Consider the following 25,919-nt stretch of genomic DNA (forward strand, 5'->3'; position numbering starts at 1 on the left):
CCCACCTTACCCCGTGCCACCACCCACTGCTGGGAAAGGAAACAGTAGGCATCCTACTGGGACTAGCTTTTTAACTCTATTTAACCCTAACCCTGACTTCTGGGAAAGCCCCTCAGGTAGCTAGACCCCAGTGCTGACCTTGCAGTCAATAGGACCTTTCCCTATCTGTCTGCTCCCCCACATCAGAGAAACCTGAATGTGTGCAGGAATGACAAGCTATTCACTTAGTACAAGCGTGGGTGGGTCATTCCTCACATTCTGAACCTGTAGAAAGAAAACCCTGCTTTGTTCATGGCCTGATCTCTCCTTAGTTCTCCCATCACACTGCCTGGATGTCAACAGTACTAATGACTTTTCTTGTAAATCTTTTGCCTGAAAGGACAAGCTGACTCCATGTGCCTCACTTGAATCCAAGACTTTACAGTACCTCCATCTTCAAAATGTACCACTCCAATTTCTTTCCCCCTTTTCCCTCAGCCAGATGCCCTTCCCTCTTAGAGGGATTTGTGTGGTTATATTCATGTCCTACTTCAATAATCCAGATAATTTCCCCATCTCAACCTTCTTAAGTTCATCATGACAGCAAAGTCCTTCTTGCCATACAGGGAACATTCACAGTCCCACAGTGAACACACACATATCACTGGGGCCATCATTTATCCTCCCATGTTGCTTAAGCATGCTCAGACCCAGTCTTTCCAGATTTATCTAATAGTGGAAGTCAGGCATATGGACTTTGTAAAATATGCCTCTAAGGGCCTCTTGTGTAGCACAGGGTTTTTTCATCCTATAGTAATGGTTCATTGTATTATCTCTGAGAGTTTGTTCACTTCTTTGTTTTAGTACTGTCAGTATTTAGGTGTTTCAGGCTTGACCAGGCAGCTTTGTCTCAATGGAGTGATTATCTTATTGGTCTCTTACCTGCTTCCTGCCATGGGATTAGGACATTGACATGGATTGGGAGTGTGAAAACAGGCACAGAGATTGTTTTGTCTGCTCAAGGCCACAGAGCTGGCAAAATATAGATCTAGAACCCAAACATTCATACTCTGAAATTCTGTGTACCCAAGTAAACTGCAGTAGCCACAGAACAGGTCAAGGGAGAAAAGTTAGCGGTCTTTTTCCACAACATACAAGCCCACTCCCAGCCCCTGCACCCTTCACCACCAGAACCACCAATGAGCCTTTTACCCTATTCCTGACACTTGTTTGACAGTTACAACCCATCACTACCCAATAAGGAAGGTCGCAAACCCAGTGTGGATGAAGGAGAAGTCTCTTGGGGTTTGAGCTCAATTCCTGGCCCACACAGTTCCTCTCTGAGTAGGCTGCCTCCCCCACATACTGTAGGAAGTGTACTTTTCAAAAGTTGAAAACCCGACTTGAATCTATTGCTCGTTGTACTTGTTCCAGGCTACCATGGCAACAAGTGTTCATCCCAGTGGCTGCTCGAGGCAAGTTCTACTTTCCACACTCTGCTCTGGTTCTGTGGCAAACACTTCAGGAAGGAGTTTTCTGTCAAGAAGCAGAGAAGCCCAGGGGGTTTTGATCCCAAAACACATGAGCAAGCTTGCAGATGAGGGTCTACCAAAAGCTTATGGGGCTGTGATATCCCTGAGCTATTGTAGGGCTTGAGTAACTCACAGATAACATGAGCATTTTCAGGGATGTGTGTTTCTAAGTTGTGAGTCATGAGTCATTAGAGGGTGGATTAGTTTCCCTTAGCTGCTTGAACAACTGAACATAAACTTAGCCCCATAAAGCGGTACTGTAGTTACAAGTCTGGAGGTCAGAAGTGCAAAATGGGGCGGTAGAGTTGATTCTGGAGGTTCTGCCAGTTTCCTCACTGGTTCCTCTGTGAGAGGCTGCCTGAGCTCCTTGGCTTGAGACCCTGCAGCTCTCAGATTTTGGCTACCAGTGCTATACCTTCTTGAAGCCCAGGTCTCCTAGGCTTGTGATTGCCTACCCATCATCTAACCATATCGAGACCATCTATCACAGCTATGAAGCCCATGTCTCTACAGGAAGCTACCAAATACTGAGAGATATTGATTTGCTTTTAGGATCAGGATGTGGACATGAGGGGCCAGAGCCATTTAAGTATATATATATATATTTTGCATTTGCAGTGCAGGCTGCTATTAAATCAATGTTCATTTTAATGTCATTTAAAGGGCACAACACATAGAAGTTTTATTTCCGTTTCAAATGTGAAGCAGCCCAGAGATATAAAGTTTCACACTGAAAAGTTTAAATCCAAAGTCAAGTCTTGCTTTATCATTGGAGTAATTCCTTATACCCTTATAAAGTCAGGTCCACAGAATGGCTTTGATGACTTGAACTTCTAACCCCTAGCACTCTGGACATACCAGACCTTCCACACAGTTTAAGCATAGTCATTCCTCAGGCCAGGATATTTACCCTGCATAACTCTAAGAAAATGATTAGATAAGAAAGGCTGTGGTGGTCTGAAGCTCCTGTGAACACTTGGTCCCTGTCTAGTGACACTGTTTCTGTATGTTGTGAAAACTTTAGGATATGAGGTCTTGCTGAGTAGAGTAGGGCTGCAAGGCGCAGATCTTTGAAGGCTACATTGGGTCCTGGGTCCCTTCACTGTCCTCAGGGAGGCCAGAACCTTCCTCTGACACATGGTCCTTACTGCCATGACATCCTGCCCAAGCACCAACTTTAACTTTGAGCCAAAATAAATCTCTTGTCCAACCCAGAGTGTGGAAGAGAACAATTCCGCATAAAGCTGGAGACACTACAAAATAACAGATATACACGCTTTGACTTCCAGATTAGGTTTTGAAAATCTCAATAGCATAACCTATAGTCAAGGAGTTAAAATTGTATTTCCTATCTAGAAACAAGCATATAGTAGACTCTTGTAGGTTTTTGTTTAGTTTTGTTTTGTTTTTTGGCTAACTTGACATAAGGTATGAGTCATCGGGGAAGAAGGAACCTTACTTGAGAAGGCCATCTCTATCAGACTGGTCTATAGGCAAGTCTATGGGACATTTTCTGGATTAATGTCTGTTAAGGGAGGGCCTATCCCACTATAGGCAGTGTCACTTCTGGGCAAGTGGTCCTGGGTTCTGTAAGAAAGCAGACTGAGCAAGCCATGGGGAGCAATCCAGTAAGCAGTGTTCCTCTCTGGTCTCTGCTTCTACTCCTGTCCCAGCTTCCCTCAATGACTGTGATTAGGAAATATAATTTAAATACCACCTTATCCTCAGCAAGAATTTGTATTTCTATTTGTACCTCACACTAATATGAAGATTAAAAATCTCTTAAAAAAAAAAACAAAACAAACATGTTTCCTAGTCAAAGGCTACAACTTAAATTTTTATACTATATGAGTGAAAGGTTTCTGAGCTATAGGATTAGTCAAGCTTGGTCATGTGGACTTCTTCCAAGCAGCCCAGGGAAAATTAGGGTGCTCCAGAAAGTTGAGCCTCATGGGGAGTGAGGAACTGGGCACAGATGGTCAGTTAGGTTCAGGTTCAAGGTAGAGTCTAGGTAGCAGGGACACTGTAATAGCACTTAAGATGGACCTCACAGCATTTGTTTCCTTCTCCCCCAAAGACGGATCTTTAAATGGGAGTTAGAGGTGCAATTAGATCATTTTTAGGGCTCAGAAGTCTTTCTTGAGGAAATTACTTGAGTTAGGAAATACTTCACTGTGAACAATTTCTTTCATTAAAGGAATATTTTTGGTCAAATGATTAAGGATGGTATTTTTTGACTGAATGTCCCCCAAAGATACATGTGTTAAAATGTTGGCCTCCAGAGTGGTGGCATTGAGAGGTGCTGTGGATACTTAAGAGCCATGGAGGATGTGTCCCTCAAGGGACTGTGATGCATGGTTTCATGTGTGGCCACTTGCTGGCACGTACTCCCAGCATCACCCTACACCGTGGGACCATCCAGCCTTGGACTTGAGCTGGTAAAAACAACGCCCAAAGCCTCTTAAATATCCCACACATTTGGTATTTCACTAGTTTGACAAAGTTAGGCACAAGTAGCTTCCCGCTCCGCTCACCCCAATCCTGTGTCTTTGAGCGAGGGCTCAACACAGTGGACTCACAGAAGTGTACTCCTTCAGGTGGGCTGTAGCTAAGCACTATTGAACACAAGTCATGTGTGTCATAGAACTAGGGGAGTCACACAATCACAAAAGGGAAACAATTTGTAAATTTATCTATTCCTGTCAGAGTTGATAAAACACCTGCCCAGGGGATTGTGAACACTCTAAAGATTGAAGGGGGAAATTCTTAAATATTTTCTAGTCTTGAAGCAGGAGGCAAAGGGCTGGAAAGATGGAGAGACAACTCATCCAGGAAAGTGCTAGTCTTGCAAGCACGAAGCTCGGAGTTTGAGCTTCACACGGTTTTCATTTGTTGGTGTTTAAAGGCCAGTCACAGTGGCACATGCCATATTACTGTCAGAGACGGGCAGATCTCTGAGGCTTGCTGGCCAGCCAGTCTAGCATACTTGGCAAGTTTCAAGTTCATGAAACCACTTCTCTTCCCCTTCCCAAAAGCAAAAAAAAAGTGGATACTGTCCAAGGACTGCCTCAAGACTGTCCTCCGGTCTTATCTGAGTGCACACATGTGTACACGCATGAACACATAAGACAAGAGTTTTACTGCAGCCACTTTATTTGCAAGTCCAATTAGTGATCCTACCTCACAGTTCTTTCCTTATGCAAGTAATAGACAAAGCCTATAATAACCACCGCACCCACTAACGCAGCCACAGCAGCCACTGTTTTAGAAGTGGTGTCTTTGGTAATCGCGTACCTGTTGGGGTCCACAACACCTACAAAGGAAGCAAGTATTGAAGTCATAAGGTCAGGCTGAGCCTATCTACAAAAGTGAAGCCTCAATCACATGTTTTTGGGAGTTTGCAGTAGGATTCAGTCTCTCCCTCTTTGCCCCATTGCCACCTGCATTCTCCCCTGCTCCATACCTCCTCTTCTCCCTGTTCTTACCACTTGCTGTCTCCACCTCAAGCCTGATGGGCTGATACCTGGAGGGAGCCTCAGAGTATCAGGCTGACTAATACAATGCCCTGTGTGTGACGTCACAGGGCAATTGACTGAGATTTAAGAAAGCTTACTTTCATCTTCCAGGGCTGGAGTTGAGGCCCTCTGGGTGAGTCTAGGGGAGGATTATAGGAGCATAGTCTGCTGTGGATTTCAGTTTGGCAGGAGTTAAAGTGATGCTTGGGCTTGTCAGCCTCATCGTCTGCCACAATATACACCAAGTTCCTTGGCATGGTAGGCAATAATCCTCTTAGATCTAGTGTGTTGTTAAGAATCCATTATGGCATCTAGCATGAAAGTGGAACTACCAGTAGTGACACCACAGTGCATGAACAAGACCATGACTACCAGGCCCAGACATCCTACATGGTTATTGCAAGACTGAAATAAAGCAAGTCTGTAGGTACTGTACATGATCCTGCTGGTGTCAAGATTCTCTGAAGAGCATATGAAGGGTTCAAGGTTCCCTAGGAAGGGACCTTACTTTACATCGTTCTTGTTTAGGTTTGTAACTAAGCATATTAATTTTTTTTAGCAGAAAAAAAGGGCAAAAAGAATTAAACCTTTACCTTTAAGTGAGGAGTCATCTGACAACAAGAGAATAGGTCCTGGAAGGCTAACTGTCATTGTTTCCTCTTTGGTAGTCTCTGTGATGGGAAGACAGATAATCAAAGTTGCATTTGACTCGGGACTGGTGTACTAGAGGCATTAGAGTCCCTAGAAGATGCTCCATGGAGTATTCATTGACACAAATTCTATCTGTCTGTCATGAGTAGATCTCAAAGGATGGGTTCATCAGGCTAAGTGAGAACCTGTGCATCTCAGGATCGCCACACTGGTAAAGGAAGACTGGGTGAAGAGGTTTCTTGGGACCAGGTGGAGAACAATTTATTACTATCCTAAAGTGTACTCAATTTTTAAAAATCTGGGCTTGGTTTGAGCAACAAGAACAGGGACTGTGTTTTTACCTCGTTTGCTCCTCAGTGGTGCTGGGCATGTCACAGAGCACAGAGGGGAGTCAAGGGAAGGTTGGTTGCAGATCAAGGCACTACAGTGGAAGTAGATCTGGAAGGAGAGGAAGAGCGTCAGGTGGAACCCATGCAGTCACTGTCAACCTGCTCCAAGTGACTTCTTGATCACATACCAGGCTCGAGAGCCCCTGCGCCTCTGACACGAAGGCAAAGGTCTTCACGTCAAACCTCTGGTAGTGTGTAGGATGGGCCACGGAGGAAGCGGCTGGATGGAAAGTAGTGTGGTAGTTGTCCAATTCATATTCACAGCTAGAAAAGAGGCACCAGGGTATGGGCATCAGTCACAGGAACCCCCACATGCCTATTTGCACAGGGTGAGTCACAGGCGACACCTCTATGCTACAGCTATGTCTTCATCCAACCAGTGCCTCTGTTTTACTTACATCTGGTTGACAGCACTTAGCCATCAGTATTCATGAAGTTTTATGTATAACACCTGTATTCTACTATATAATGTGAATACATACTTGTTTACCAAGTGAATTCATCAACAAATTCAAGTTGTGACCACACTCATTGTGTGTGTGTATGTGTGTGTGTGTGTATGTGTGTGTGTGTGTGTGTGTGTGTGTGTGTATGTGTGTGTGTGTGTATGTGTGAGAGTGAATGTATGTGTGAGAGTGAATGTATGTGTGAGAGTGAATGTATGTGTGAGAGTGAATGTATGTGTGAGAGTGTGTATGTGTTGAAGTGGTGTATGTGTGAGTGACTGGGTGTGTGCGCGTGGTCTGTGTGAGCGTGTGTGTGGTAGCGTGAATATGTGTGAGCGTGTGTCTGTGTGCGCGTGTGTCTGTGTGCGAGTGCCTGTATGTGGGCGTGCTGTCTGTGTGCGCGTGCCTGTAAGTGTGCGTGCCTGTCTGTGTGAGGTGGCATGTCTGTGTGCGAGTGATGTCTGTGTGAGCGTGCCGGTCTGTGTGCGTGCCTGTCTGTGTGCGCGTGCCTGTGTTTGTGCGCGTGCTGTCGTGTGGCGTGCCTGTCTGTGTGCGCGTGCATGTCTGTGTGCGCGTGCTGTCTGTGTGGCGTGCCTGTCTGTGGCGCGTGCCTGTCTGTGGCGCGTGCCTGTCTGTGTGCGCGTGCCTGTCTGTGTGCGCGTGCCTGTCTGTGTGCGCGTGCCTGTCTGTGTGCGCGTGCTGTCTGTGTGCGCGTGCCTGTCTGTGTCGCGTGCCTGTCTGTGTGCGCGTGCCTGTAGTGTGCGCGTGCCTGTCTGTGCGCGTGCTAGTGTGTGTGTGTCTGTGGTGTGTGTGTGTGTGTGTGTGTTGGTGCGTGTGTGTGGGTGTGTGTGGTGTGTCTGTGTGTGTGTCTGTGTGTGTTGTGTGTGTGTGTGTGTGTCTGTGTGTGTGTGTGCGCGTGTCTGTGTGTGTGCGCGTGTATGTCTGTGTGTGTGTGTCTGTGTGTGTCTGTCTGTGTGTGTGTCTGTCTGTGTGTGTGTCTGTGTGTGTGTGTTGTCTGTGTGTGTCTGTGTGTGTGTGTCTGTGTGGTGTGTCTGTGTGTGTGTGTCTGTGTGTGTGTGTCTGTGTGGGGTGTCTGTGTGTGTTGTGTGTGTCTGTATGTGTGTGTATGTCTGTATGTGTGTCTGTATGTGTGTGTGGTCTGTGTGTGTCTGTCTGTGTGTGTCTGTCTGTGTGTGTCATGTGGTGTGTCTGTCTGTATGTAGTGTGTCTGTGTGTGTTTTACTTAGATTCCTGCTTACCTATTCCACAGACATGATTTTCTATGTCCTAGGTAGTAATGTTTGCAACAGAGATAGAGAATCCTTACCATCCTGTTTTGCACACTAGTAGGTAACGATGTTATTAAGGATGGAAACGACAAAGATGTGAAGACTAACGGAAACATAAAGCGATGAGGGCTGGCCTCGTAGTGAAGAGATACTTGGGCAAACCTTCAAAGGTAAAGTAATGCATTGTGTGATTGAATGGGTCTGTATGTGCTCTTTACACAAGAGTCTGGCTGCAGGTGTGGAGCCTTGTTACATTCCCACAGAGTGAAGAAACTCAAGTATAGCTCTTTGTAGGTAAAGAACCTTAGAGGGGACACAGGCAGAGCTGAGAGGACAAACACCTATAGCACTGACACATTTGTTTAGAGTCAAGTGGGAGTTCTAATTCTAGTTCCACCACTTACCATTGAAGCTAAAGCTTGGATTCCCTCGTGAATGTTGCTAGTGATGTGACAGGATGTATGACAGCCTAGCATAGGGTAGGGGTTCTGCAAATGGACACTAGCATTCTCCCTCTCATGATAAAGATGTAGCAGAGCCAGACCTCTTGGAGAGGAGCTCATTCCTTGAGAGTCCAAGGTAATAAAAAAAAAGCAGCACAAGCCACCCAATTAGACCAAGGACTGATGACTACAAACAAGGACTCTGAGAATTCATGACCAAAGTCTGTCTCCTTTAAGTCTCAGGAGGACTGCTTCTAACCACTACTAATAAGTTCTGATATTTTATCCTGGCAGCCCCATGGTTTAGGGAGTACATACCCATCCACAATGATCTGCCACTGGGGGACAGAGGCTGGGTCTATAGAGGATGTTGCCCAGCAGTCATCTAAGATGAGCTTGATGTTGGGATCATTCCTGTTCAAGACAGCTACTTCCATGTAGATGGGCTGGCGGAGGTATCTCACTAGTGGGTATTCTTCCTTCCTGTAAGGTCGTTGGTAGGATTTATCTGCAAGTAATGGAAAACCTCTTCAGGACTGAGGTACTCGACTAGCTGGCAGCACTAGATAGTGCATTTTAGAGGGAAAATCCCCCAAATCCCCCAAAGTGTTTCATTCATTCGTTCAAGTTGCAACATCTCACCTGGGTAGGTTTGCAGTACCAACACCAATGGACCTGGCTTTACAGAGGCTGCTGGAGAAGAAAGGCCTTTGATATTGGCACTTAGTAGCATACTGTCTCTGAGGTAATGACACCTCACTGTCATTCTGGAAAATTGTGGGTTTGGGAGAGATGAAAAATTATGTTAACAAAGTCTCTCTAGTTTAAGCTAAAAAAAATTTTTTTTTTAAGTAGGAATTATATCACACCTGAACTCACTGTCTCTGAATATGACTCTTGGTGGTAGATTTTTCCAGAGAGCATGTATTTCATTCTCATAGATGACTTTATCACCTTCAAACTTAAATAGTAGAGAAAGTTGGTCAGAAGAGTACTTACCTCAAAAGTAAGTCTTAACTTATTACCATTGGTCACTACTCACTTTCTGTTGTGTTCCACACCCATTCAGAGGTATGTGAAACCTTACGAGCCCCTGAGACAGATCCCTGAAGGTAGGCTCGCAGGACGAGTTTCCCACCAGGAGGGTCTTGAGGTTCAGAGCAGGCTTTGTTTGGTGGCTGTAGACCTCAAAGTCCATAAACCCATCCTGTCTGCACAGGTCACCTGTAACTGGATAGCAGCAAAGGTTTAGAGAAAATCAAGCCCGCCTTGTGACATTACCCATCATCCCTGAAGTGTCAGGATGACTCCAGAAACTAAGCTTGAGTTGCTTCGGTCTTTGGGCGCTGATGGGAGCTGATGGGACAGTTGGAGTTACAAGAGAACATAAGTCACCATGATCAGTGTCATCAACATACAGCTCAGGAGACAGAGAAAGAAGTGTGACAGGGTGATGAGGTCACTGAGGAAAACCCCAAGAAAAGATTCAATTTGGGTTGGCCAGGTCATGTTAGGTTTTATTGTATCCTTTTTCAAGTCTTGAATTTAGATTTTTTGTAAATTAGGGAAACCCAACTGATAAGCTATTTAAGTATTTTAAAAATCCAAAATAACTCTGAAACTTTAAAGTAAGGGTCCCAAGCCCTGTGGTAAGGGACACTCAGTTTGGATTCACAAATCCCAGTTTGAGGAGAAACCGAGAAGGTGGCTACCACCTGGGCATGAACTGGCCCAGGTAAGGGAGTAAAGAGAAGCAAGACTCAACGAGCGAAGGCTCCCACTCAGGATTCCTTTGCAGAGTTTATAGGAGTCTCAGGAACTCTAGAGAGTTCTGACTAGAAGCTCACAGTCTTTGTCCCTGGATGGGGACTCTGATAGCTAACTCAGTATACTGAGATTTCTTAGGAGTCAGCAGTTACAGGGCGATCTCCCAGCATGAATGTTTGAGAGCAGTAGCACACTTGAGCCCCAGCCTAGAACTTAGACTCCTGTTTCTGATATGACTCATCCTTTGGTCTTTTTGAGCCACAAGCATGAATCGGAACCTTGACATCAGTTATATTTTCCCACATGCCTTATAAGGAGTGAAAGAAAACAAAAACAAAACCCCAGATAATTTTGATTTAAAAAAAAATCTTTACCTAAAGAGACTGGTGACTCACAGTGGCACTCAGGATCGATCAGCAAGGATGCCATGTGCGGTTGGAGGTCAAAGGTCAGATTGAGTGATGAGAAGTAGAATTGATAGGGTAGACACTTTTCAGAGGGCTGAGATGAGAGAATATCAATTAGCCATCTCAGGGAGCAGAAGTCCCTGAACACTTGCAGAGCACACTTCAGACCAATCTAGTTTCCGTCTAAGCCAAAACAAAATAGCCATCACGTCCTCAGGATGCTTCTCCAGCCAGAAGTTTATGGCTTTAAACTCACGTCCTACAGTACCCAGGACTTCATGCTCTTTGTACTATTAGTCACTAACATTTGAATTAACAAGTCAAACTGCAAAGGATAGTGGAATCTCTTGCCAAACTCAGGGAGGACTCAGAAGGACTCCACAGAGGTTACAAAACACTTGCTATGCATGCTCTGATATTCTATACCTGGCAACTGCATCCATCAAGACCAGCCTCAGGACAATAGGGAACACTTTGCTTTGTACCAATTTGCTCTGTTGTATAACAGAGCATAGTGTAGGCTTATGATTAGATATCTGCCAGGTAGGTTGTACTTATCAAAATGAACTGGTAAAACCATAGCAATGTGTCCACATGTGGCAGTTAGAGATGATATTAGAGAGGACTTTCCTTAAAAAAATCAATGTATGTAAAGTGATCAAGATAGGCTTTGTACCATTTAAACCCATCACTTTAGTAAGTAGGCCCTATGGGCACATCATCAGTTGGATCTACAGAGTTCACTACAGAAGGCTCTTGTGCCATTCAGGGGATGACAACAAACATACTTTTATCTTTAGGAGAGTTTTTCTGAAATGCAGTCTCAAGCCATTTCTTGCTTCTTTGTCAATCCCATTGGCATGCCATTGGCTCTCAGGGATGCTCCTTTGTCCAAAGCCCACAGACTGTAGCTTCCCAGGAAACTCTGGTATAGTGAGAGTCATGTGTGTGGTGTTACAAGCCACAGGAAGATCTGCAGAGAGTGGTAGACAGAATACCTATCAGCTGCCTTGGTTGAGCCCGAGAACTATGTTTCCCACTGCTGAGGCTGTGTTCTCTTGGTCCTTACCTGATGCACAAATAGCCTGCGACGCGTAGGTGATCTTCTGCCCAAAAGATGAGAATAAGAAGTTCACCCTCACAACATAGAGGTGGCTGCTCCCCTCCTGGAGGGTCAGGATTTTGAAGATATTAGTTTGAGTCTAATTTAGTGATTAGTGAGTCTAATCACTAAAAAATCACCCTATGCTCAAGGATTGGGCCTCACACTTTGGCATGTGAAATGATAGGCCCAGTCAGGATTTCTGGTATTAATCTTGTCTTCTATAAATGCTGGAAGCCTAGTGCTGTCTGTGGGTATGACCCATAGCTGACCATTTCTAGGGTGACAGGAGAAAGAACTGTCCATATTCCTTGACTATCGTGTAGTGTTGAGCAGAATGCTTACAGAGCTCAGAAATCCTATTATGCTCAAGATGAAACAAACTGTCTTTATTAAAGTAGCCAGTGTATGAGCACTTGCTAGCATCTATCCCAAGTGTAGCCATGCATGGCTTCATAGTAGGCTAGATCCTAAGAAATGTACCATTAAACAACTGTCCTTGCACAGTAGAGCATATTACCATAAAACCTAGTTGTGTCATTATCCACCTAATATGTAACTGTGAGTGTAGTGTGACAGTTTTATATAGTGGGTAATGCAGGTTTGCACAGCACCGCTACACACATGGGCAAGGTATTGCACTATACTGTTACTAGTGCCATCATTACCAGGCAATGAAACATTTGGTTCCAAAAGTCTTACAGGACTGTCATATGGTTCATCACTGGCCTAAACATTATGTAGAAGATGATTATAACACAATCTAATGTCTCACAGATGGTCTGAAAGACAAAGTAAACAATGCTGCCCAAACAAAATGCTTTAATTCTAAGGCTCACAACACCACCATCGCTGTACATTGTGCTTTGAATGTAAGCCTGTAGGAAGAGGGAAGAGGGTATAGCAAGGCCCGTGTCTCTTCTTTGCCATTGCATTCCTGTCTTCCAATGATGTACTTGGTATTAGAACTTCCAGATTGTCTGAGACAGAGTCTCACCATGTAGTCTAGGCTGTTCTCAAGCTCACAGGCCTCCTGCCTCAGTTTCCCATGTACTAGAACTACAAGCATATGCCAATCTTCCCCCATCTAAACATACTTTTAAAATTGGCAACATAGCCCCTTTATTTGGAGACATGGTTAAAACCATGCTTAGGATTAAGAGTATTGGCCATTTCCTTGATGGTGGTATAAGAGGGTTTTTACACCTACCACATAGTGAGCTACTCCAGTGGCATTGAATGGCACTTGGAGGGTTATTTTCTGGGTGTCAATCAGAATGTTAAATCCTTGTCTTAAGGCATCCTTCAGGGGCAGAGTGTGGACTCTTGAACCATCCAGGATTTTAACGATCCATCCCGTCTCAGATACATTCTTCAAAAGACAAAAGACATGGATATAACTCCAAGTGGTCTTCTGGCTAACACCTGCATGCCTACAGCACACTCATTCATGCATGCTTGTGTAAATACATAAAACAAAAAATAAGCATTGCTTAAACAACTGGCACTTACTTAACTATGAGAATCTAATGTTCCATCAGACTGAAATGACCATGAGCATTAACATGAATTAAGTGTGGTCCATAGAAGAGTTGCATTCTTGGGATTGGAGAGGTGACTCAGTGACTACTTTCTGCTCTTCCACAGGAACCAAATTCAAATAACAGAATTCACATCATAACTGCCTTTAACTTTAGTCTTCTGTGACTGGACCTAAGACCTTCTGTCCTTTGTGGATACACACACACACACACACACACACACACACACACACACACACACACACACACACCTACACCTGTACTCTTACCTGATTATCATCAGCAAGCCTAGAGAAAAGTTGTGAGAAAGAAAACTGGAAAGGAAAAAAAAAAAAAAAAGATTTAGGACAAAGTTTCTAAAGTTCTGCCACCTGCTGTTTTGCAGGAAACACCCAGATACCTAGACTAATTGACATAAATTAATGCTGTCCTTCAAGAAGCCTGGCTGATGCACAGGGCCAGATGTGTCTTCCTATCCTCCCCTTTGGGTTTCCGGTATCAAAAGGCATTGTATTGGAAACGCTAGACTAGAACCAGCTACAAACTGAAGCACTAGGTTTTTAAACACATAACCTTTATTATAACTATGGAACCAAGTATGGCATTAAGCTGTTGTTGTCAAAGTACAGGTATTAGTGGCTCATTGTGAATATGAACTTAATGAGTACAAACACGAAATCAAAACGTCTGTTTTTGTCATTCAACATGTTTTAGTTTGGGGACAGTGCCTGAATGTGTAGTCAATCCTGTGATTGACTATAGATATTTGAGCCTTTTCTGTTACTAGGCATTGGTGTGCTCAACACTGTCACTTAGTTCTTAGAGCTACCCTGTCAGGTGAATGCTCTTCTTCCACTTTAGCCTTAGAAACAAAGCCTCAGTTTGGTTGAGAAAATGCATCATGGTCACACAGCCAAGACAGTAAAAACAATCTGAAATTCATCCAGCTGCTAAGACAAGCTATGTCCATACCACCATTTTCCCTGTTATAGCCATATGAGAGGTCATCCCACATCACTTACGGATACAAAATCCTTCATGCAGAGTGTAGTATCTGATATCTCATTGTCCTCTTTTTTCAGTGATGGGCAGAAGAAATGATGCATGCCATCTTTGTATCTTATACTTGTACTATTGTCCTGGAGTTTGATGTTCACCTGGTATCCACCCATCTGTGAGCAAAAACAGTAGGAATTAGGAAACTGATTCCTCAGTGGGAAGCCAGTTCTAGAAGACCTGACCATGAGAGTGGCAACACACTTAAGTTCATCAATACACATTCCTGAAGGCACTGCATTCCTTGCCAGGAGACTATAGCTAGCTCTAGAGACACCTTCTAAGACTCCCAGGTTGACAGCAGAGTTCAAAGATTAGGCATGGAGTCCACTGTTCTGTTACATTTCTATTATGTTCTATTGTCTTATCTTGGGAATCATTGTCATATTCGCAGACATCTACACAGATTATTCAAATATACCCACTCAGCAACTAAATAAATGCCCATGTGCAGAGAGAAGCCATCTTTGTTACCCTTGACCTCGGAGAATTTACTTAGTCCAAGACAAGACAATTGTTGCCTGATGATTTTTTGCTAGATATTAGATAGTAACTATCTTTTGTAGACCAGGCTGGCCTTGAACTCACAGCGATCCACCTGCCTCTCCCTCCAGAGTGCTGAGATTAAAGGCATGTGCCACCACGCCCTGATAGTAACTATCTTAGAATTTATATTATCTTAACTTTTAAAAACAATTATTAATAATTCAAAGCTCATTACACAAAGGTTAGGAGACTAGATTTGGCCATTTATTGGTTGCAGTTAGGAGACACTGGTTCCAGGGAATACAACTCTTTATGTTTCTTGAAGTTGATAAGGCCTGAATTCATGGGAGAAGGGCATCAAGTTGGGAGGGTGACATGCTGGGGGTCCTGGGAGAAGGTGGGAGGGGTGAGCGAGAGGTGGAGGTGATAAACACACATTGTATACATGTATGAGACTGTCAAAGACTAAGAACAGGAAAGTTTAAATCAGTACAGATTTTCACAGAAGATATGAGATTACTCTTTTGAGCCATTGCAGAGGGTTTTAGTGGGCCAGATGACTGCTGAGAAAGCAGAGTCTATGAATATACATAAAGCTTAAACCATAGGCTCCAGCATCGGGGCAGATGATGCAGCCTGTTAAACGCTTGATTCCCAGGACTCAGCCCACACTCACACCACCTGAAACCCCCAGACACGCCTAGAAACCTCAGGTGATTCTTTGCACACGGAAGCTTGAGAACTTCTGCCATCGTGGCAGGTTTTTATTATACCTAATGACCCTGATTAGGCAATCCTGTTGCTTGGCAATAGAGAAACCCTTATTGCTTAGCAACTGTTTGCTTTTTAACACCTGTTCTTAAGCTTGGTTTTCAGTATCTATCTGCTGGCACCCAAAATAACCTCCCGTCTCACACAGGGGTTAGATTAAAATAGCTCTCTGCCCAAGCAATTGCTTTGTCTAAGTCGCATGCTCTGCCTTCATTTCTAAGGTATTATTCTTTATACCTTGTGGAGATGGCAGTATCTTTACCATTTCCCAATAAGCAAATAGATGCAAGGTTACATGGCATACTTGAAGTCAAGCGCAGGGCCAATAGCTCAAGCTCTGGGCTTCTCCAACACTGGTTATTTCAGATTTTTGTTCCCTGGGCATTATAGGCTATTTGACAATATTCTTGACTTGTACCCACATTGATTCCAGTAGTGGAGTCCATCCCATATCCAGAACATTTCAGGCTTGGTCAAAAGTGTCCTCTGGATATATTAGGAATACAATAGACTTAGCCAGTCTGGATGAGGACTACTGTTCTGTTTCAAAGCCTAAATCCTTAGCCACCAAGTTGAATATAGGTAATGATTAGGTTCCTACATCTAAATCATTTCCCCAAAGCAATCACTTACCACTCTTTTAGTACAGGTTTCATAGGGGAACTTCATGATGAGATTTTCTGAGTCCAGGACATAAGTGCAATTTAAAATTTCCATGCCAATGGTATCTACAGAAGACACAGATAGCCAAGAAATGTATCCCAGTTGCAGAGCCAACTGAAGGTTCTGAGCCAGGACTTCTCATCCCTTCTAAGGCATGGCAATCACTCAGGGTTTCCCACTGGATCCCAAATAAGTCATACTATGCAGGAAGGCAGGTGTTCTCCTCTGGGTGGCATTGGACAAGTCGGGGACCCCCATGGCACCAGGGGAGATGGATGCCAGTTGCTTCAAGGGTTGGACTCCGTATACCCAAACGGAGGTGGCCCTTCTCTCTACAAGTTGGGAATTATGATTGAGTAGAACATATTACATACCCACCACAGAAGGATTCCATCTTTCCATGTCAAAACCCCTTGGAAACTTAACTCTCACTTCATCTTCCTTGCAAGTGACAGAGCCTGGAGAACAGATGAAGTATTTGGAACCGTTTTGAGGTACAGGAGACACTACTGCTACAGGTGAGTGTGAAAACACCATCTTCCTCAACAGCATGAAGGAATGCTGCCCATTAAGGAAAGGGAGGAAATGCTTACCTTCAGGGAGCTCACAGATTGAGATTTATAAATGCAATTACAAGATACCAGAACTCTAAGGGTGTTTCCATTCAGCAATTGGGCCTCCAAGGAGAACCCCAGCTTTGTGTTAACAAGCCATGGTCACAAACCTTGACAAGGAGCTGCCACCTGTGGGGTAGATAAGTCTCTACAACAGAAACTTCTTCCAGGTCTTTCAAATTAAAGTTTTAAGAAGAAAATTCTGGGTAAACCCCAGGGAAGATTTTTTTTCTCCAAGAGCAAACTCTGCCTATGACCTGCCTTTCTGCAGCCTCTGGCTTGTGGGAGAGTCTCAAGAGCACTTTGTCTCACAAGAAGAATTCTAGTTGTGTCTGATGTGGATGCCTTAAGTTTAAGGCATAGGTAAAGACGTGTTCTTCCACAAGGGAGCTCTGGTAACAACATGTGCCAGGTACTAGAAGACACAAAGCAGTGAGGGGTTGGGAACTAGCACAGACGTTCTTTAGAATTCTTGCATGTAGCTGACATAGCAAACCCACAGATAAGGAGAAAAAAAATGTATTAGTGACTAACATAAGAAGGGAGTGAAGCTAGGCATGGGGACACACACCTGAAAAGCCAGCACTAGGGAGGTTGAAGGGATGGATTGAGACATTGAGTTGAGGCCAGCTTGGGCTGCACAGCAATTTCCTGTTGGGAGGATGAGGAAAGAGGAAGAAGGGGAGGAAGGAGAAAGCGGTGGGGAGCTAGTCCTTTTGCAGACTTTTCTCTTTGGTAAGAGGGTTCTCAAGCCCAAGAGACATACCTTGGAAGGCAGGATTCAATGCCTGAGGAAGACTTAATGCGTTTACTGAAGTCACAAGGGCGAATAAGAGAGAAAGCGACCTGTGGATGCTAAGAGAGAGAGAGAGAGAGAGAGAGAGAGAGAGAGAGAGAGAGAGAGAGAGACAGGATAAAGTGAACTTAAGCCATTAAAGCCCTTGCATTCCCTACCCTCGTTCCCAGAATGCCTCACCTCCCACAGCACAGAGGGCTCCCAGACTCTTACCTCTGCCTCCAGGCCATGTCGGAAGACACAGCAGAGCACCTAGGCCAAAGCTGTGCAGGCAGCTCTGTGCTGTTATAGCCCCAGATAGGATGTGACCCCACCCTTTCACCATTGGGGGCACCTGGATCTCTCAGCCCAGCTGACAGGGAGGGATTTAGAAAAAAAAATGCCCATCTGCCTTCCCTCACACTTGCCTCCAAGTTCTGCCAGCAGCTTTCGAGGGGCCGGAGTTGAACCAGAGTTCCCTGAAATTGACCCCAGGTGAGCAAAGTAATGACCCACCCTATGATTTAGAGATAAAATTCAGATTTTTCAAGCAAGATATTTACAATTCTAATGTAGGGAAGAATGTTGGGGTTCATTAGGGACAGGCATTTGTTCAGACCACTAAGGCTTTGTTGTGGGTTTTGCATAGGAGAGAGTTAAAGAATACATTTCAGCAACTAAGGCCATTACACCCCTACCCTCTCTCCCAGAATGACTTGTTCCCTGACTGTTGTGGAATTTGAAGGTCACTCCAATGACACTCAGGAAGGACTTTTAAAAACTGAATAAGAAAAGGAAAAGTTTAGCCAGCATGGTGGTCTATGCCGGTAATCCCGGCACTCTGGGAGGCAGAGGCAGGTGGATCAGATCGCTGGGAGTGCGAGGCCAGCCTAGTCTACAAAGGACAGCCAAGGCTGCACAGAGAAACCCTGTCTTGAAAAAACAAAAACAAAAACAAAAACAAAACAGAAAAAAAGAGAGAAGTTTAAGCTTACTGAAAAGAAAATGTAGACATTTAAGAGTGCAGAAGTAAGGAGTGGCACTTAGGTAATTCCAGCATTCAGGAACCGTAAGCTAAAGGCCAGGTACACCATGAGTTCCCACTCTGGAAAACATTCCTTCCCAAAAAGGAGAGAGAAAAGTCACATGTGTTGGCCAAAGAAACTCCCTTTTGCGGCAGGCCTCCATCTTGGTACCTACTAGCCATTTGTCTCTGACTCCTCCCTGGAAGATAGGTTCCAAGTAACTCTGACTTAGTGATCCCGACCCCAAAATGCACAGCTGTGACTCTCTACTTGTTGTGATACAACTAACCACCCTTTTGGCTTCTGTAACTTGCTTACATACACACCCAAGGCTTCCTTTGGGTCGATTTTTGCTTGTTTACATAGGTATTGAAGGTTTTCACCTTTAAAAACCCCTTCCCATACCCTTCCTTCATGACCTGCATAGTATTTGGCTCTAGGGCTGTCATCCTGCGAGCAGCTAAGCAATAAATCCTTTAGTTGTAATTGGATTGAGTCTATGGTCTCTCCCCAAGAGTCACAAGCTCCAAAACAAGACCCAGAGATAAAGTTTAAACCCTGCTTTATAGCCTCCTGTTATCACTTACAACATCCTTGTGTCACATATAGTCATTTTTTAGGATTGTAAAGTCACATATCATATATTACGTACATTCAATTATATGGTCACATATCATATATTATATACATTCATTTATATGGTTGCGTCACATTCCTCTTTCCCATATGACTGTATACTTGTTTTTAAGGGTTATATAGTCAGTGTGTAGACAAACTAGTATTTATTTAACTGCTCTTTCCTGGTAGGTGTTAAGTGGTTTCCAGTTTTTCATCATTTAAACAAGATGATGACTATGTTTTGTGAGACAGTGTTGCTGAGTAGCCCAGGTTAGTTTCAGGTTAGAAATCTTCCTGCTCCCTCCTTCCACATGATGTGATCACAGGTGGGTGCTGCCATACTGGCTAACAGAGTAGATATTTTTATGTATTACCCTGGCTAACTCTTGGTATATTTCCTAAAAGTATATCTTATGGGTCAAAGAGTATTATAATATAAATAACAGAATATCACGTAATACTTGGGCATTTACAGGTCAGGAAACTGAGGCTGAACAAACTGCCCAAGCTTCGATAATTTAACGTCAGTGGAGAATTCAGATTTCCGGAAACTTGGTTGATGGGTCTTTCTAGCATCTCTCATTGTTCTTTGAGATGTTTAAACATGCTCAGCTTGTGTTCCCTAACAGGTGAGTATGGTGAGCAAGCATAGATTGCCATTTGGAATTACTGACGGGTAATTTCTACTCGTCTATCTGAAGGATCGGTGCAGCCACACTGTCCCAGCACCTTTGGTCAAAGGGACCATACAGGCATCTCATAACCATCCTTCCTGGGGCCCACCCAGCAGCCACTGAACCCGATCCTGGTGGGTGGAGGCCGCATGGTGTAGCTTGACAAGTGTCCCAGGTGTTTGTTATAATTAGAAAAATCGGGGAGAAACCTGGAGGGACGTTAGCGCGGACGTGACTGGCTGAGGCGGTTGATCTTTGTGTGGGCATGAGTGGCTTGTGTGGAGGATGAGAGGTGGAGCAAACAGCAAGCAATTTTGAGTGGGCTGGCAGAGGCGGGGAGAGGGTTTTAAGAGCAGAAGCCTGGCAGCAATAGCAACTCATCCTCGGTGTGTTTCCCCAAAGTGGGATCTTTCCCACAAATGTGAAGGTGCCTGGGTCCAATGAAGGCTTTGATGAGAAAATAAGAGTGAAAGACGCCAGCACCTGGGATTCAGGTCTGTGGAGAAGCCAGTGAGGGAGCTAACGGTCAGTATGTTTACGTCACCACCCTCGGTCTTGCTTTAGATCCGTGGCTCTTAACCTTCCTGATGCTGCAACCCCTTTAATACATGTCCTCTCAGTGTGGTGACCCCCAACCATAAAATTATTTTGTTGCTACTTCACAACTGTAGTTTTGCTACTGTTATGGATCATAATGTAAATTATGTCTGATATAAGATTCCTATGAAAGGGTCATTTGACCCCCAAAAGGGGTCTTCAAAAGAGACCACATCTGGGAGCCTCTGGGAAATGAGAGACTGTAGAGAGGACCAGAGAAGGGGCCCAGCATGAAGTTTTGTGGAGACGGTGAGTGTATCAGAGACTACCTTCATCTGCCTCACCTGACCAAGACTGACGCTGTGCCCACCTGGGGCAGTCACTAAACAATGGCCTCGGGAACCAATATCTAGGATTTTGCTCTGGAAAGGCCTTGCATCCATCCATGCACAGGGGAGCACATGTGTTCAGTGCAGCCAGACGTGGCTGCATCACAGTAAGACCATGCCATGCTCCTGTAAGTCAGAAGATCTAAAGTCTTTACAACACTACAGATTCTCAATTGTTCAAAATGCAGTGAGCTCTCTTGGGAGTGTGAATTCCCACGCTCCTCTTAAAGAGGCTTGTAAAACATGCTATTTGTGGCCACAGGGTTTCTCCTTTGACTGCCTTAGCTTCCACCTGAGAGTCTGATGGGGGTTTAAGTTGGCTCTGTGCATGTGGAGATGTCTTAAGTTTTACTTACTGCTCCCCTACCTGGGCAGCTGCTTTCCTTGTCATAGTTCATATAAGCAATAGTTTCTAACTATTAAATATTGACTCTTCTGTCACACGCCCCACAGTCATTAAATTATGACTTGAACATAGCCACTCCAGTAAGTAAGAGTGATTGTACGAATTATTCAGAGCCATGAAAGATGATGTGAAAAGTGGAGTTTTGGAGGTACATACTTAGCATGCCTCCCTGGTGTGCTTTTGTAAAAAGGAAATGGGAGTAGGGCATGGTGGCGCATGCCTTAAGTCCCAGCACTCAGGAGGCAGAGGCAGGTGGATCTCTGTGAGTTCGAGGCCAGCCTAGTCTACAAAACGAGTCTAGGACAGCTAGGCCTACACAGAGAAACCCTGTCTTGAAAAACAAAACAAAACAAAAGACCAAAAAAAAAAAAGCAAATGGGGAGACCTGTGTTTCCCTTTTTCTGAGTCTGTGTGTGGGTACATACTATGTACCTGCATAAAAGTCTATAAGCGCCAGCCAGAGTGAACAGTGTCCCCAGAGGAGGAGACGGTGTAGAGTTTGGTAAACCAGCTCACGTGGCTTCATTGGGAACTTGCAACTATTGTCAGCTCTGATTTTTTTCTTTCTCTTTCTTTTTCTTTGTCATTCTTTTTGTTTGTTTGTTTGTTTGAGACAGGTTTCTGTGTCGCCTTGACTGTCCTGGAACTTGCTCTCTAGACCAGGTTGGCCTCTGCCTCCTGAGTGCTGGGGTTAATTTAAAGGCATGTGCCACCACCGCTCAACCTCTGATTTGTTTTGTGTTCTTCATTTTTGAGGTTTTGACGATGGTACTGGTTGTTGCTGTTACTTTGAGACAGGGTCTTGCTGTATAGATCAGGCTGGCTAGGAGGTCAGTATGTAGCTCAGGCTATCTTTGTTGAACTCTAATCCTCCTCGTCAGTCTCCCAGAGATGCTTACTGATGTGCAGCCACCACACCTGGCTCTTTTCAAGTTTTAAATAATAGGTAATGTTCCCCCTGGGAGTAGGAGTGGGTGGCTGCTCCTGTTTTCTCTTTTCACTTCTGCTTTGATTGAATTGACGCATTTGTCACTGTTGCTAACTTCACATTGAATTCTGGTCTCTAAGTGAGCTGGAAAGTCAAAGTCTCAAGCGTCAGAATTCAACAGTGTGCTAGTGTAATGCCCAAGAGAGTGGCTGTGGACACGAGTCTTCCAAACAAGTCTGGCTGCCTATCATAAAATGAAGATAAGGAGTCTAAAGAGGTTCAGTGATTTGCCTAAGGTCATTTACCCATGTTGTATAAGGAAGCTCCAGGGAGAAGCCAGGCCCCACTGTGTGCCTGTTCTTCTTCATCTTGAGTTTCAGTTTCTCTCCTTCTCCCTCCCTCCTTCCCCTTTTCCTTCCTTCCCCCTTTCTCTTTCCACATGAGAGGTGTTTTTAAACTCTGTGCCTTTCTTGCCGCTCATGTAGTTTTAAAAGTACAAGATGGCATTAATTAAAATTTAGCAGCCTAAGAGAAATTAAAAATATAGTTATGCTAATACAGATTAAAATAGCTTTCAAATATCAAATATGAATATAACTTGAAAAACAACCCAATGTTAGTGAGGTTGTTCTTTCACATCCTGTGGCAGCTTCTCAACTGCCAAGTATGTTAATTCGGTGTCCACATGGGACTTTTAGTAGGTCTAAGTCGAATCAACCTTCAGAACCAAACAACAGGACAAAGGTTGATCACCCTTTAAGTAGGATAGCTTTGATAAGTAGACATCAGAGAAAGCTTAGTAGTTCTTCACAAAAGCTCAGTTATAGGGCCAATGAAGATGGTTTCGTGGGTAAAGGTGCCTGTAGCAAAACCTGAAGATCTTGGTTCAATCCCTGGTTACAATAGAAGAGAAAGGATTCCTGCAAATTGTCCCTTGTAACACCGTGGCATGCATCACACACACACACACACACACACACACACACACACACACACACACACACACACACACGGGGGGGGGGGGAAGAGAGAGTTTTTAAAAGCTCATTTATAAACAAAGGTTAACTAAAATCATTTACATAGTAAACATTAACATGGACTACACTGTTGCTAGTAGCTAGAGAGATGGTTAACACAGTAATAGAGGAAAGGATTTCTTAGCAGTGCAGCTGTTCCTGGGCATCTGTGAGGGATTAGTTCTAGGTCATCCTGCTTCCCCTTTTATTTGCCTCCAAAGATATAAAACTCTTCAGAGGGTCAGGCTCCTTATACAGTGACTCACTGGCAGTTGTATAATATGCAAGTCCCCAAGTCCTGTGAGTGTGTGCATAAGTCAACATGATCTTGTCCCTGTGGGACAAGCGTTATGATGCCTGGGGGTTGAGTAGGGATGAAGTTGTGGGTAAACTACAAGAGTTTTTACATAAATGCACAATATACACCCACTTGCCTGACATCTAAGGAAATGCAGATCAGGCAGGATGTGATTAGTGTTTGAGGTACTGAGGGGACAACATTCACAAGTCACCTGGGGCAGCTGAAAAGATGGATCTGTTGGCAACGTGCTTGCCAGAGTTAAAATTTCAGAACCTAGGTAAAAAGCCAGGTATGTAGCACATGCTTGTAACCCCAATGCTGGGGAAGAGAGAGCTGAGTCCCTGGCTAGCAATCAGCCACCCTAGGCTAATTGTTGAGCCCCAAGTCTCAGTGAGAGATTCTGTCTAAAAACACAACACAACACAACACAACAAACAAACAAAAACAAGTGGCTGTCTCCTGAGGAAGAACACTCAAAGTTGACCTCATGGCTATGTATGCTCATACATGTGCACCCCCACATACCTACCACAAAACAAAGCTATAAAGTCTCCTGGTGCTGGGAGGTATCACAGTGGCAGAACACTTGTCTGGCATTCACCGGGCCCTTGGTTCAATCCTCAGCACCACCGGGGAGGGGGGTAAGGGGGAAACAACTAAACATGTTGTGGCCAGATGGCTCAGTGGACAAAAGTGTTTGCCAATAAAGCCTTGCTACCTGAGTTTAGTCCTTGGAAATATGGAAAGAAAAATGATGACCCAAGCTTTTCCCCTGAACTCCAGTGTGCATACACAAGCATCATATATGCAATAATAAAAACTGATTTTAAAATGCTTTAAGTTATTTATTTTTATGTGAATGGTGTTTTGCCTACATGCATGTCTGTGTACCATGTGTATGCCCAGTGCCCTTGGAGGCCACAGGAAGATGCCAGATCCCCCTGTGACTGGAAATACCTACAGTTGTGAGCTGCCATGTGGATGCTTGGAATTGAACCCAGGTCTTCTAGAAGAGCATTCAGTGTTCTTGAACACTAAGCCATCTTTCCATTCCCTAAATAAAATAACATTTTTATATCTAATTTATTGAGTCCGTTATATATTTTAGATATTGGACCTATATTGAATGTGAAATTGGTAAAAATCTTTTCCCATTTTGTAGGCTTCCTCCATCTGATTGACAGTGTCCTTTGCTTTTCAGTTTCATGACGTTTCATTTATTAGTTGTTGACCTTAGAGCCTGCACTATTGGTGTTCTGTTCAGAAAGTCTTTTCCTATGCCAATGCATTCAAGGCTGCTCCCCACATTCTCTTCTCTAAGGTTCTGTGTGTCTGGTTCTATGTTGAGGTCTTTAATCCATATGGACTTGAGTTTTGTGCAGGGTGATAAATATGGATCTGTTTACAATCTTCTACATGCAGACATCCAGTTAGACCAGCACTATTTATTGAAGATCCTTTCTTTTTCCTAGAGTGTATTTCTGGCTTCTTTATCAAAAATCAGGTGTCTATAGATGTGTAGGTTTATGTCCAAGTCTTCAATTTGATTCCATTAATCAATGTGTCTGTTTTTATGCCTGTACTATGTGTCTTTTGTTTGTTTGTTTGTTTTTATTATAGCTTTGTAGTACAGTTTGAAATCAGGGATGGTGATACCTCTAGCAGTTCTTTGCTTGTTTGTTTGTTTTTGTTTTCTTTTTTGAAACAGAGTTTCTCTGTCTAATAGTCCTGGCTGTCCTGGAACTCACTTTGTAGATCAGGCTAATCTTGAACTCACAGTGATCCACCTGCCTCTGCCTCCCAAGTGCTAGGATTAAAGACATGCATCACCTCTGCCCAGCCTCCTCTAGCAATTCTTTCTTTGTTAAGGATTATTTTACGTATCCTGGGATTTTTTTTTTATTTTTGTTTTTTCATATGGAGTTGAAAATTGTCCTTTCAAGGTCTGCAAAGAATTGTGTTGAAATTTTGATAGGGATTGAATACACTTTTGGCAGGATGGCCATTTTTATGTTAATTCTACTCATCCATGAGTATGGGAGATCATTTCATCTTCTGATATCTTCTTCAATTTCCCTCTTCAAAGACTTGAAGCTTTTTTATTATACAAGTCTTTCAATTGCTTGCTTAGAGTTACCTCCCAAGATACTTTGTATTAATTGAGGCTATTGTGAAGAGTGTTGATTTCTTTCTCAATCCACTTGTCTTATGTGTATAGGAAGACTACTGATTTTTTTTTTTTTTTTTACTTAACTTTGTATTCAGCAACTTTGCTGAAAGTATTTATCAGCTGTAGTGATTAGGGTCACTTAGGTACACTACTATATTATCTACAAATAATGATAAATTATGATGCTTTGACTTCTTTCTTTCCAGTTTGTGTTCCCTTGGCCTCCTTCAGTTGCCTTATTGCTTTATCTAAAACTTCAAGAACTCTGTTGGAGAGATGTGGAGAGAGTAGACAGCCTTATCTTGTCCCTGATTTTAGTGGAATTGCTTTGAGCTTCTCTCCATTTAATTTTATGTTGCCTATAGGCTTTCTGTAAGTTGACTGTATTATGTTTAGGTATGTTCCTTGTGTCCCTAATCTCTCCAGGAC

At 43.7% G+C, this 25,919-nt stretch overlaps 1 protein-coding gene across 1 annotated transcript; it reads right to left on the reverse strand.

The window, feature by feature from the left end:
• Positions 1-4,678: 4,678 nt before the first annotated feature.
• Positions 4,679-17,677, reverse strand: Zp2 (zona pellucida glycoprotein 2). The gene is given in 19 exon segments (XM_051146980.1): positions 4,679-4,824; positions 5,620-5,697; positions 6,019-6,115; positions 6,195-6,310; positions 6,313-6,351; positions 8,588-8,752; positions 8,887-9,011; positions 9,114-9,205; positions 9,287-9,474; positions 10,386-10,512; positions 11,207-11,391; positions 11,488-11,584; positions 12,731-12,892; positions 13,325-13,375; positions 14,084-14,233; positions 16,008-16,102; positions 16,412-16,495; positions 17,418-17,506; positions 17,628-17,677. Coding segments are annotated over 19 exon segments (2,136 nt in total).
• Positions 17,678-25,919: the final 8,242 nt, after the last annotated feature.

Source organism: Acomys russatus, chromosome 5 (genome assembly GCF_903995435.1).
Source record: "Acomys russatus chromosome 5, mAcoRus1.1, whole genome shotgun sequence".
Lineage (NCBI taxonomy): Eukaryota > Metazoa > Chordata > Mammalia > Rodentia > Muridae > Acomys > Acomys russatus.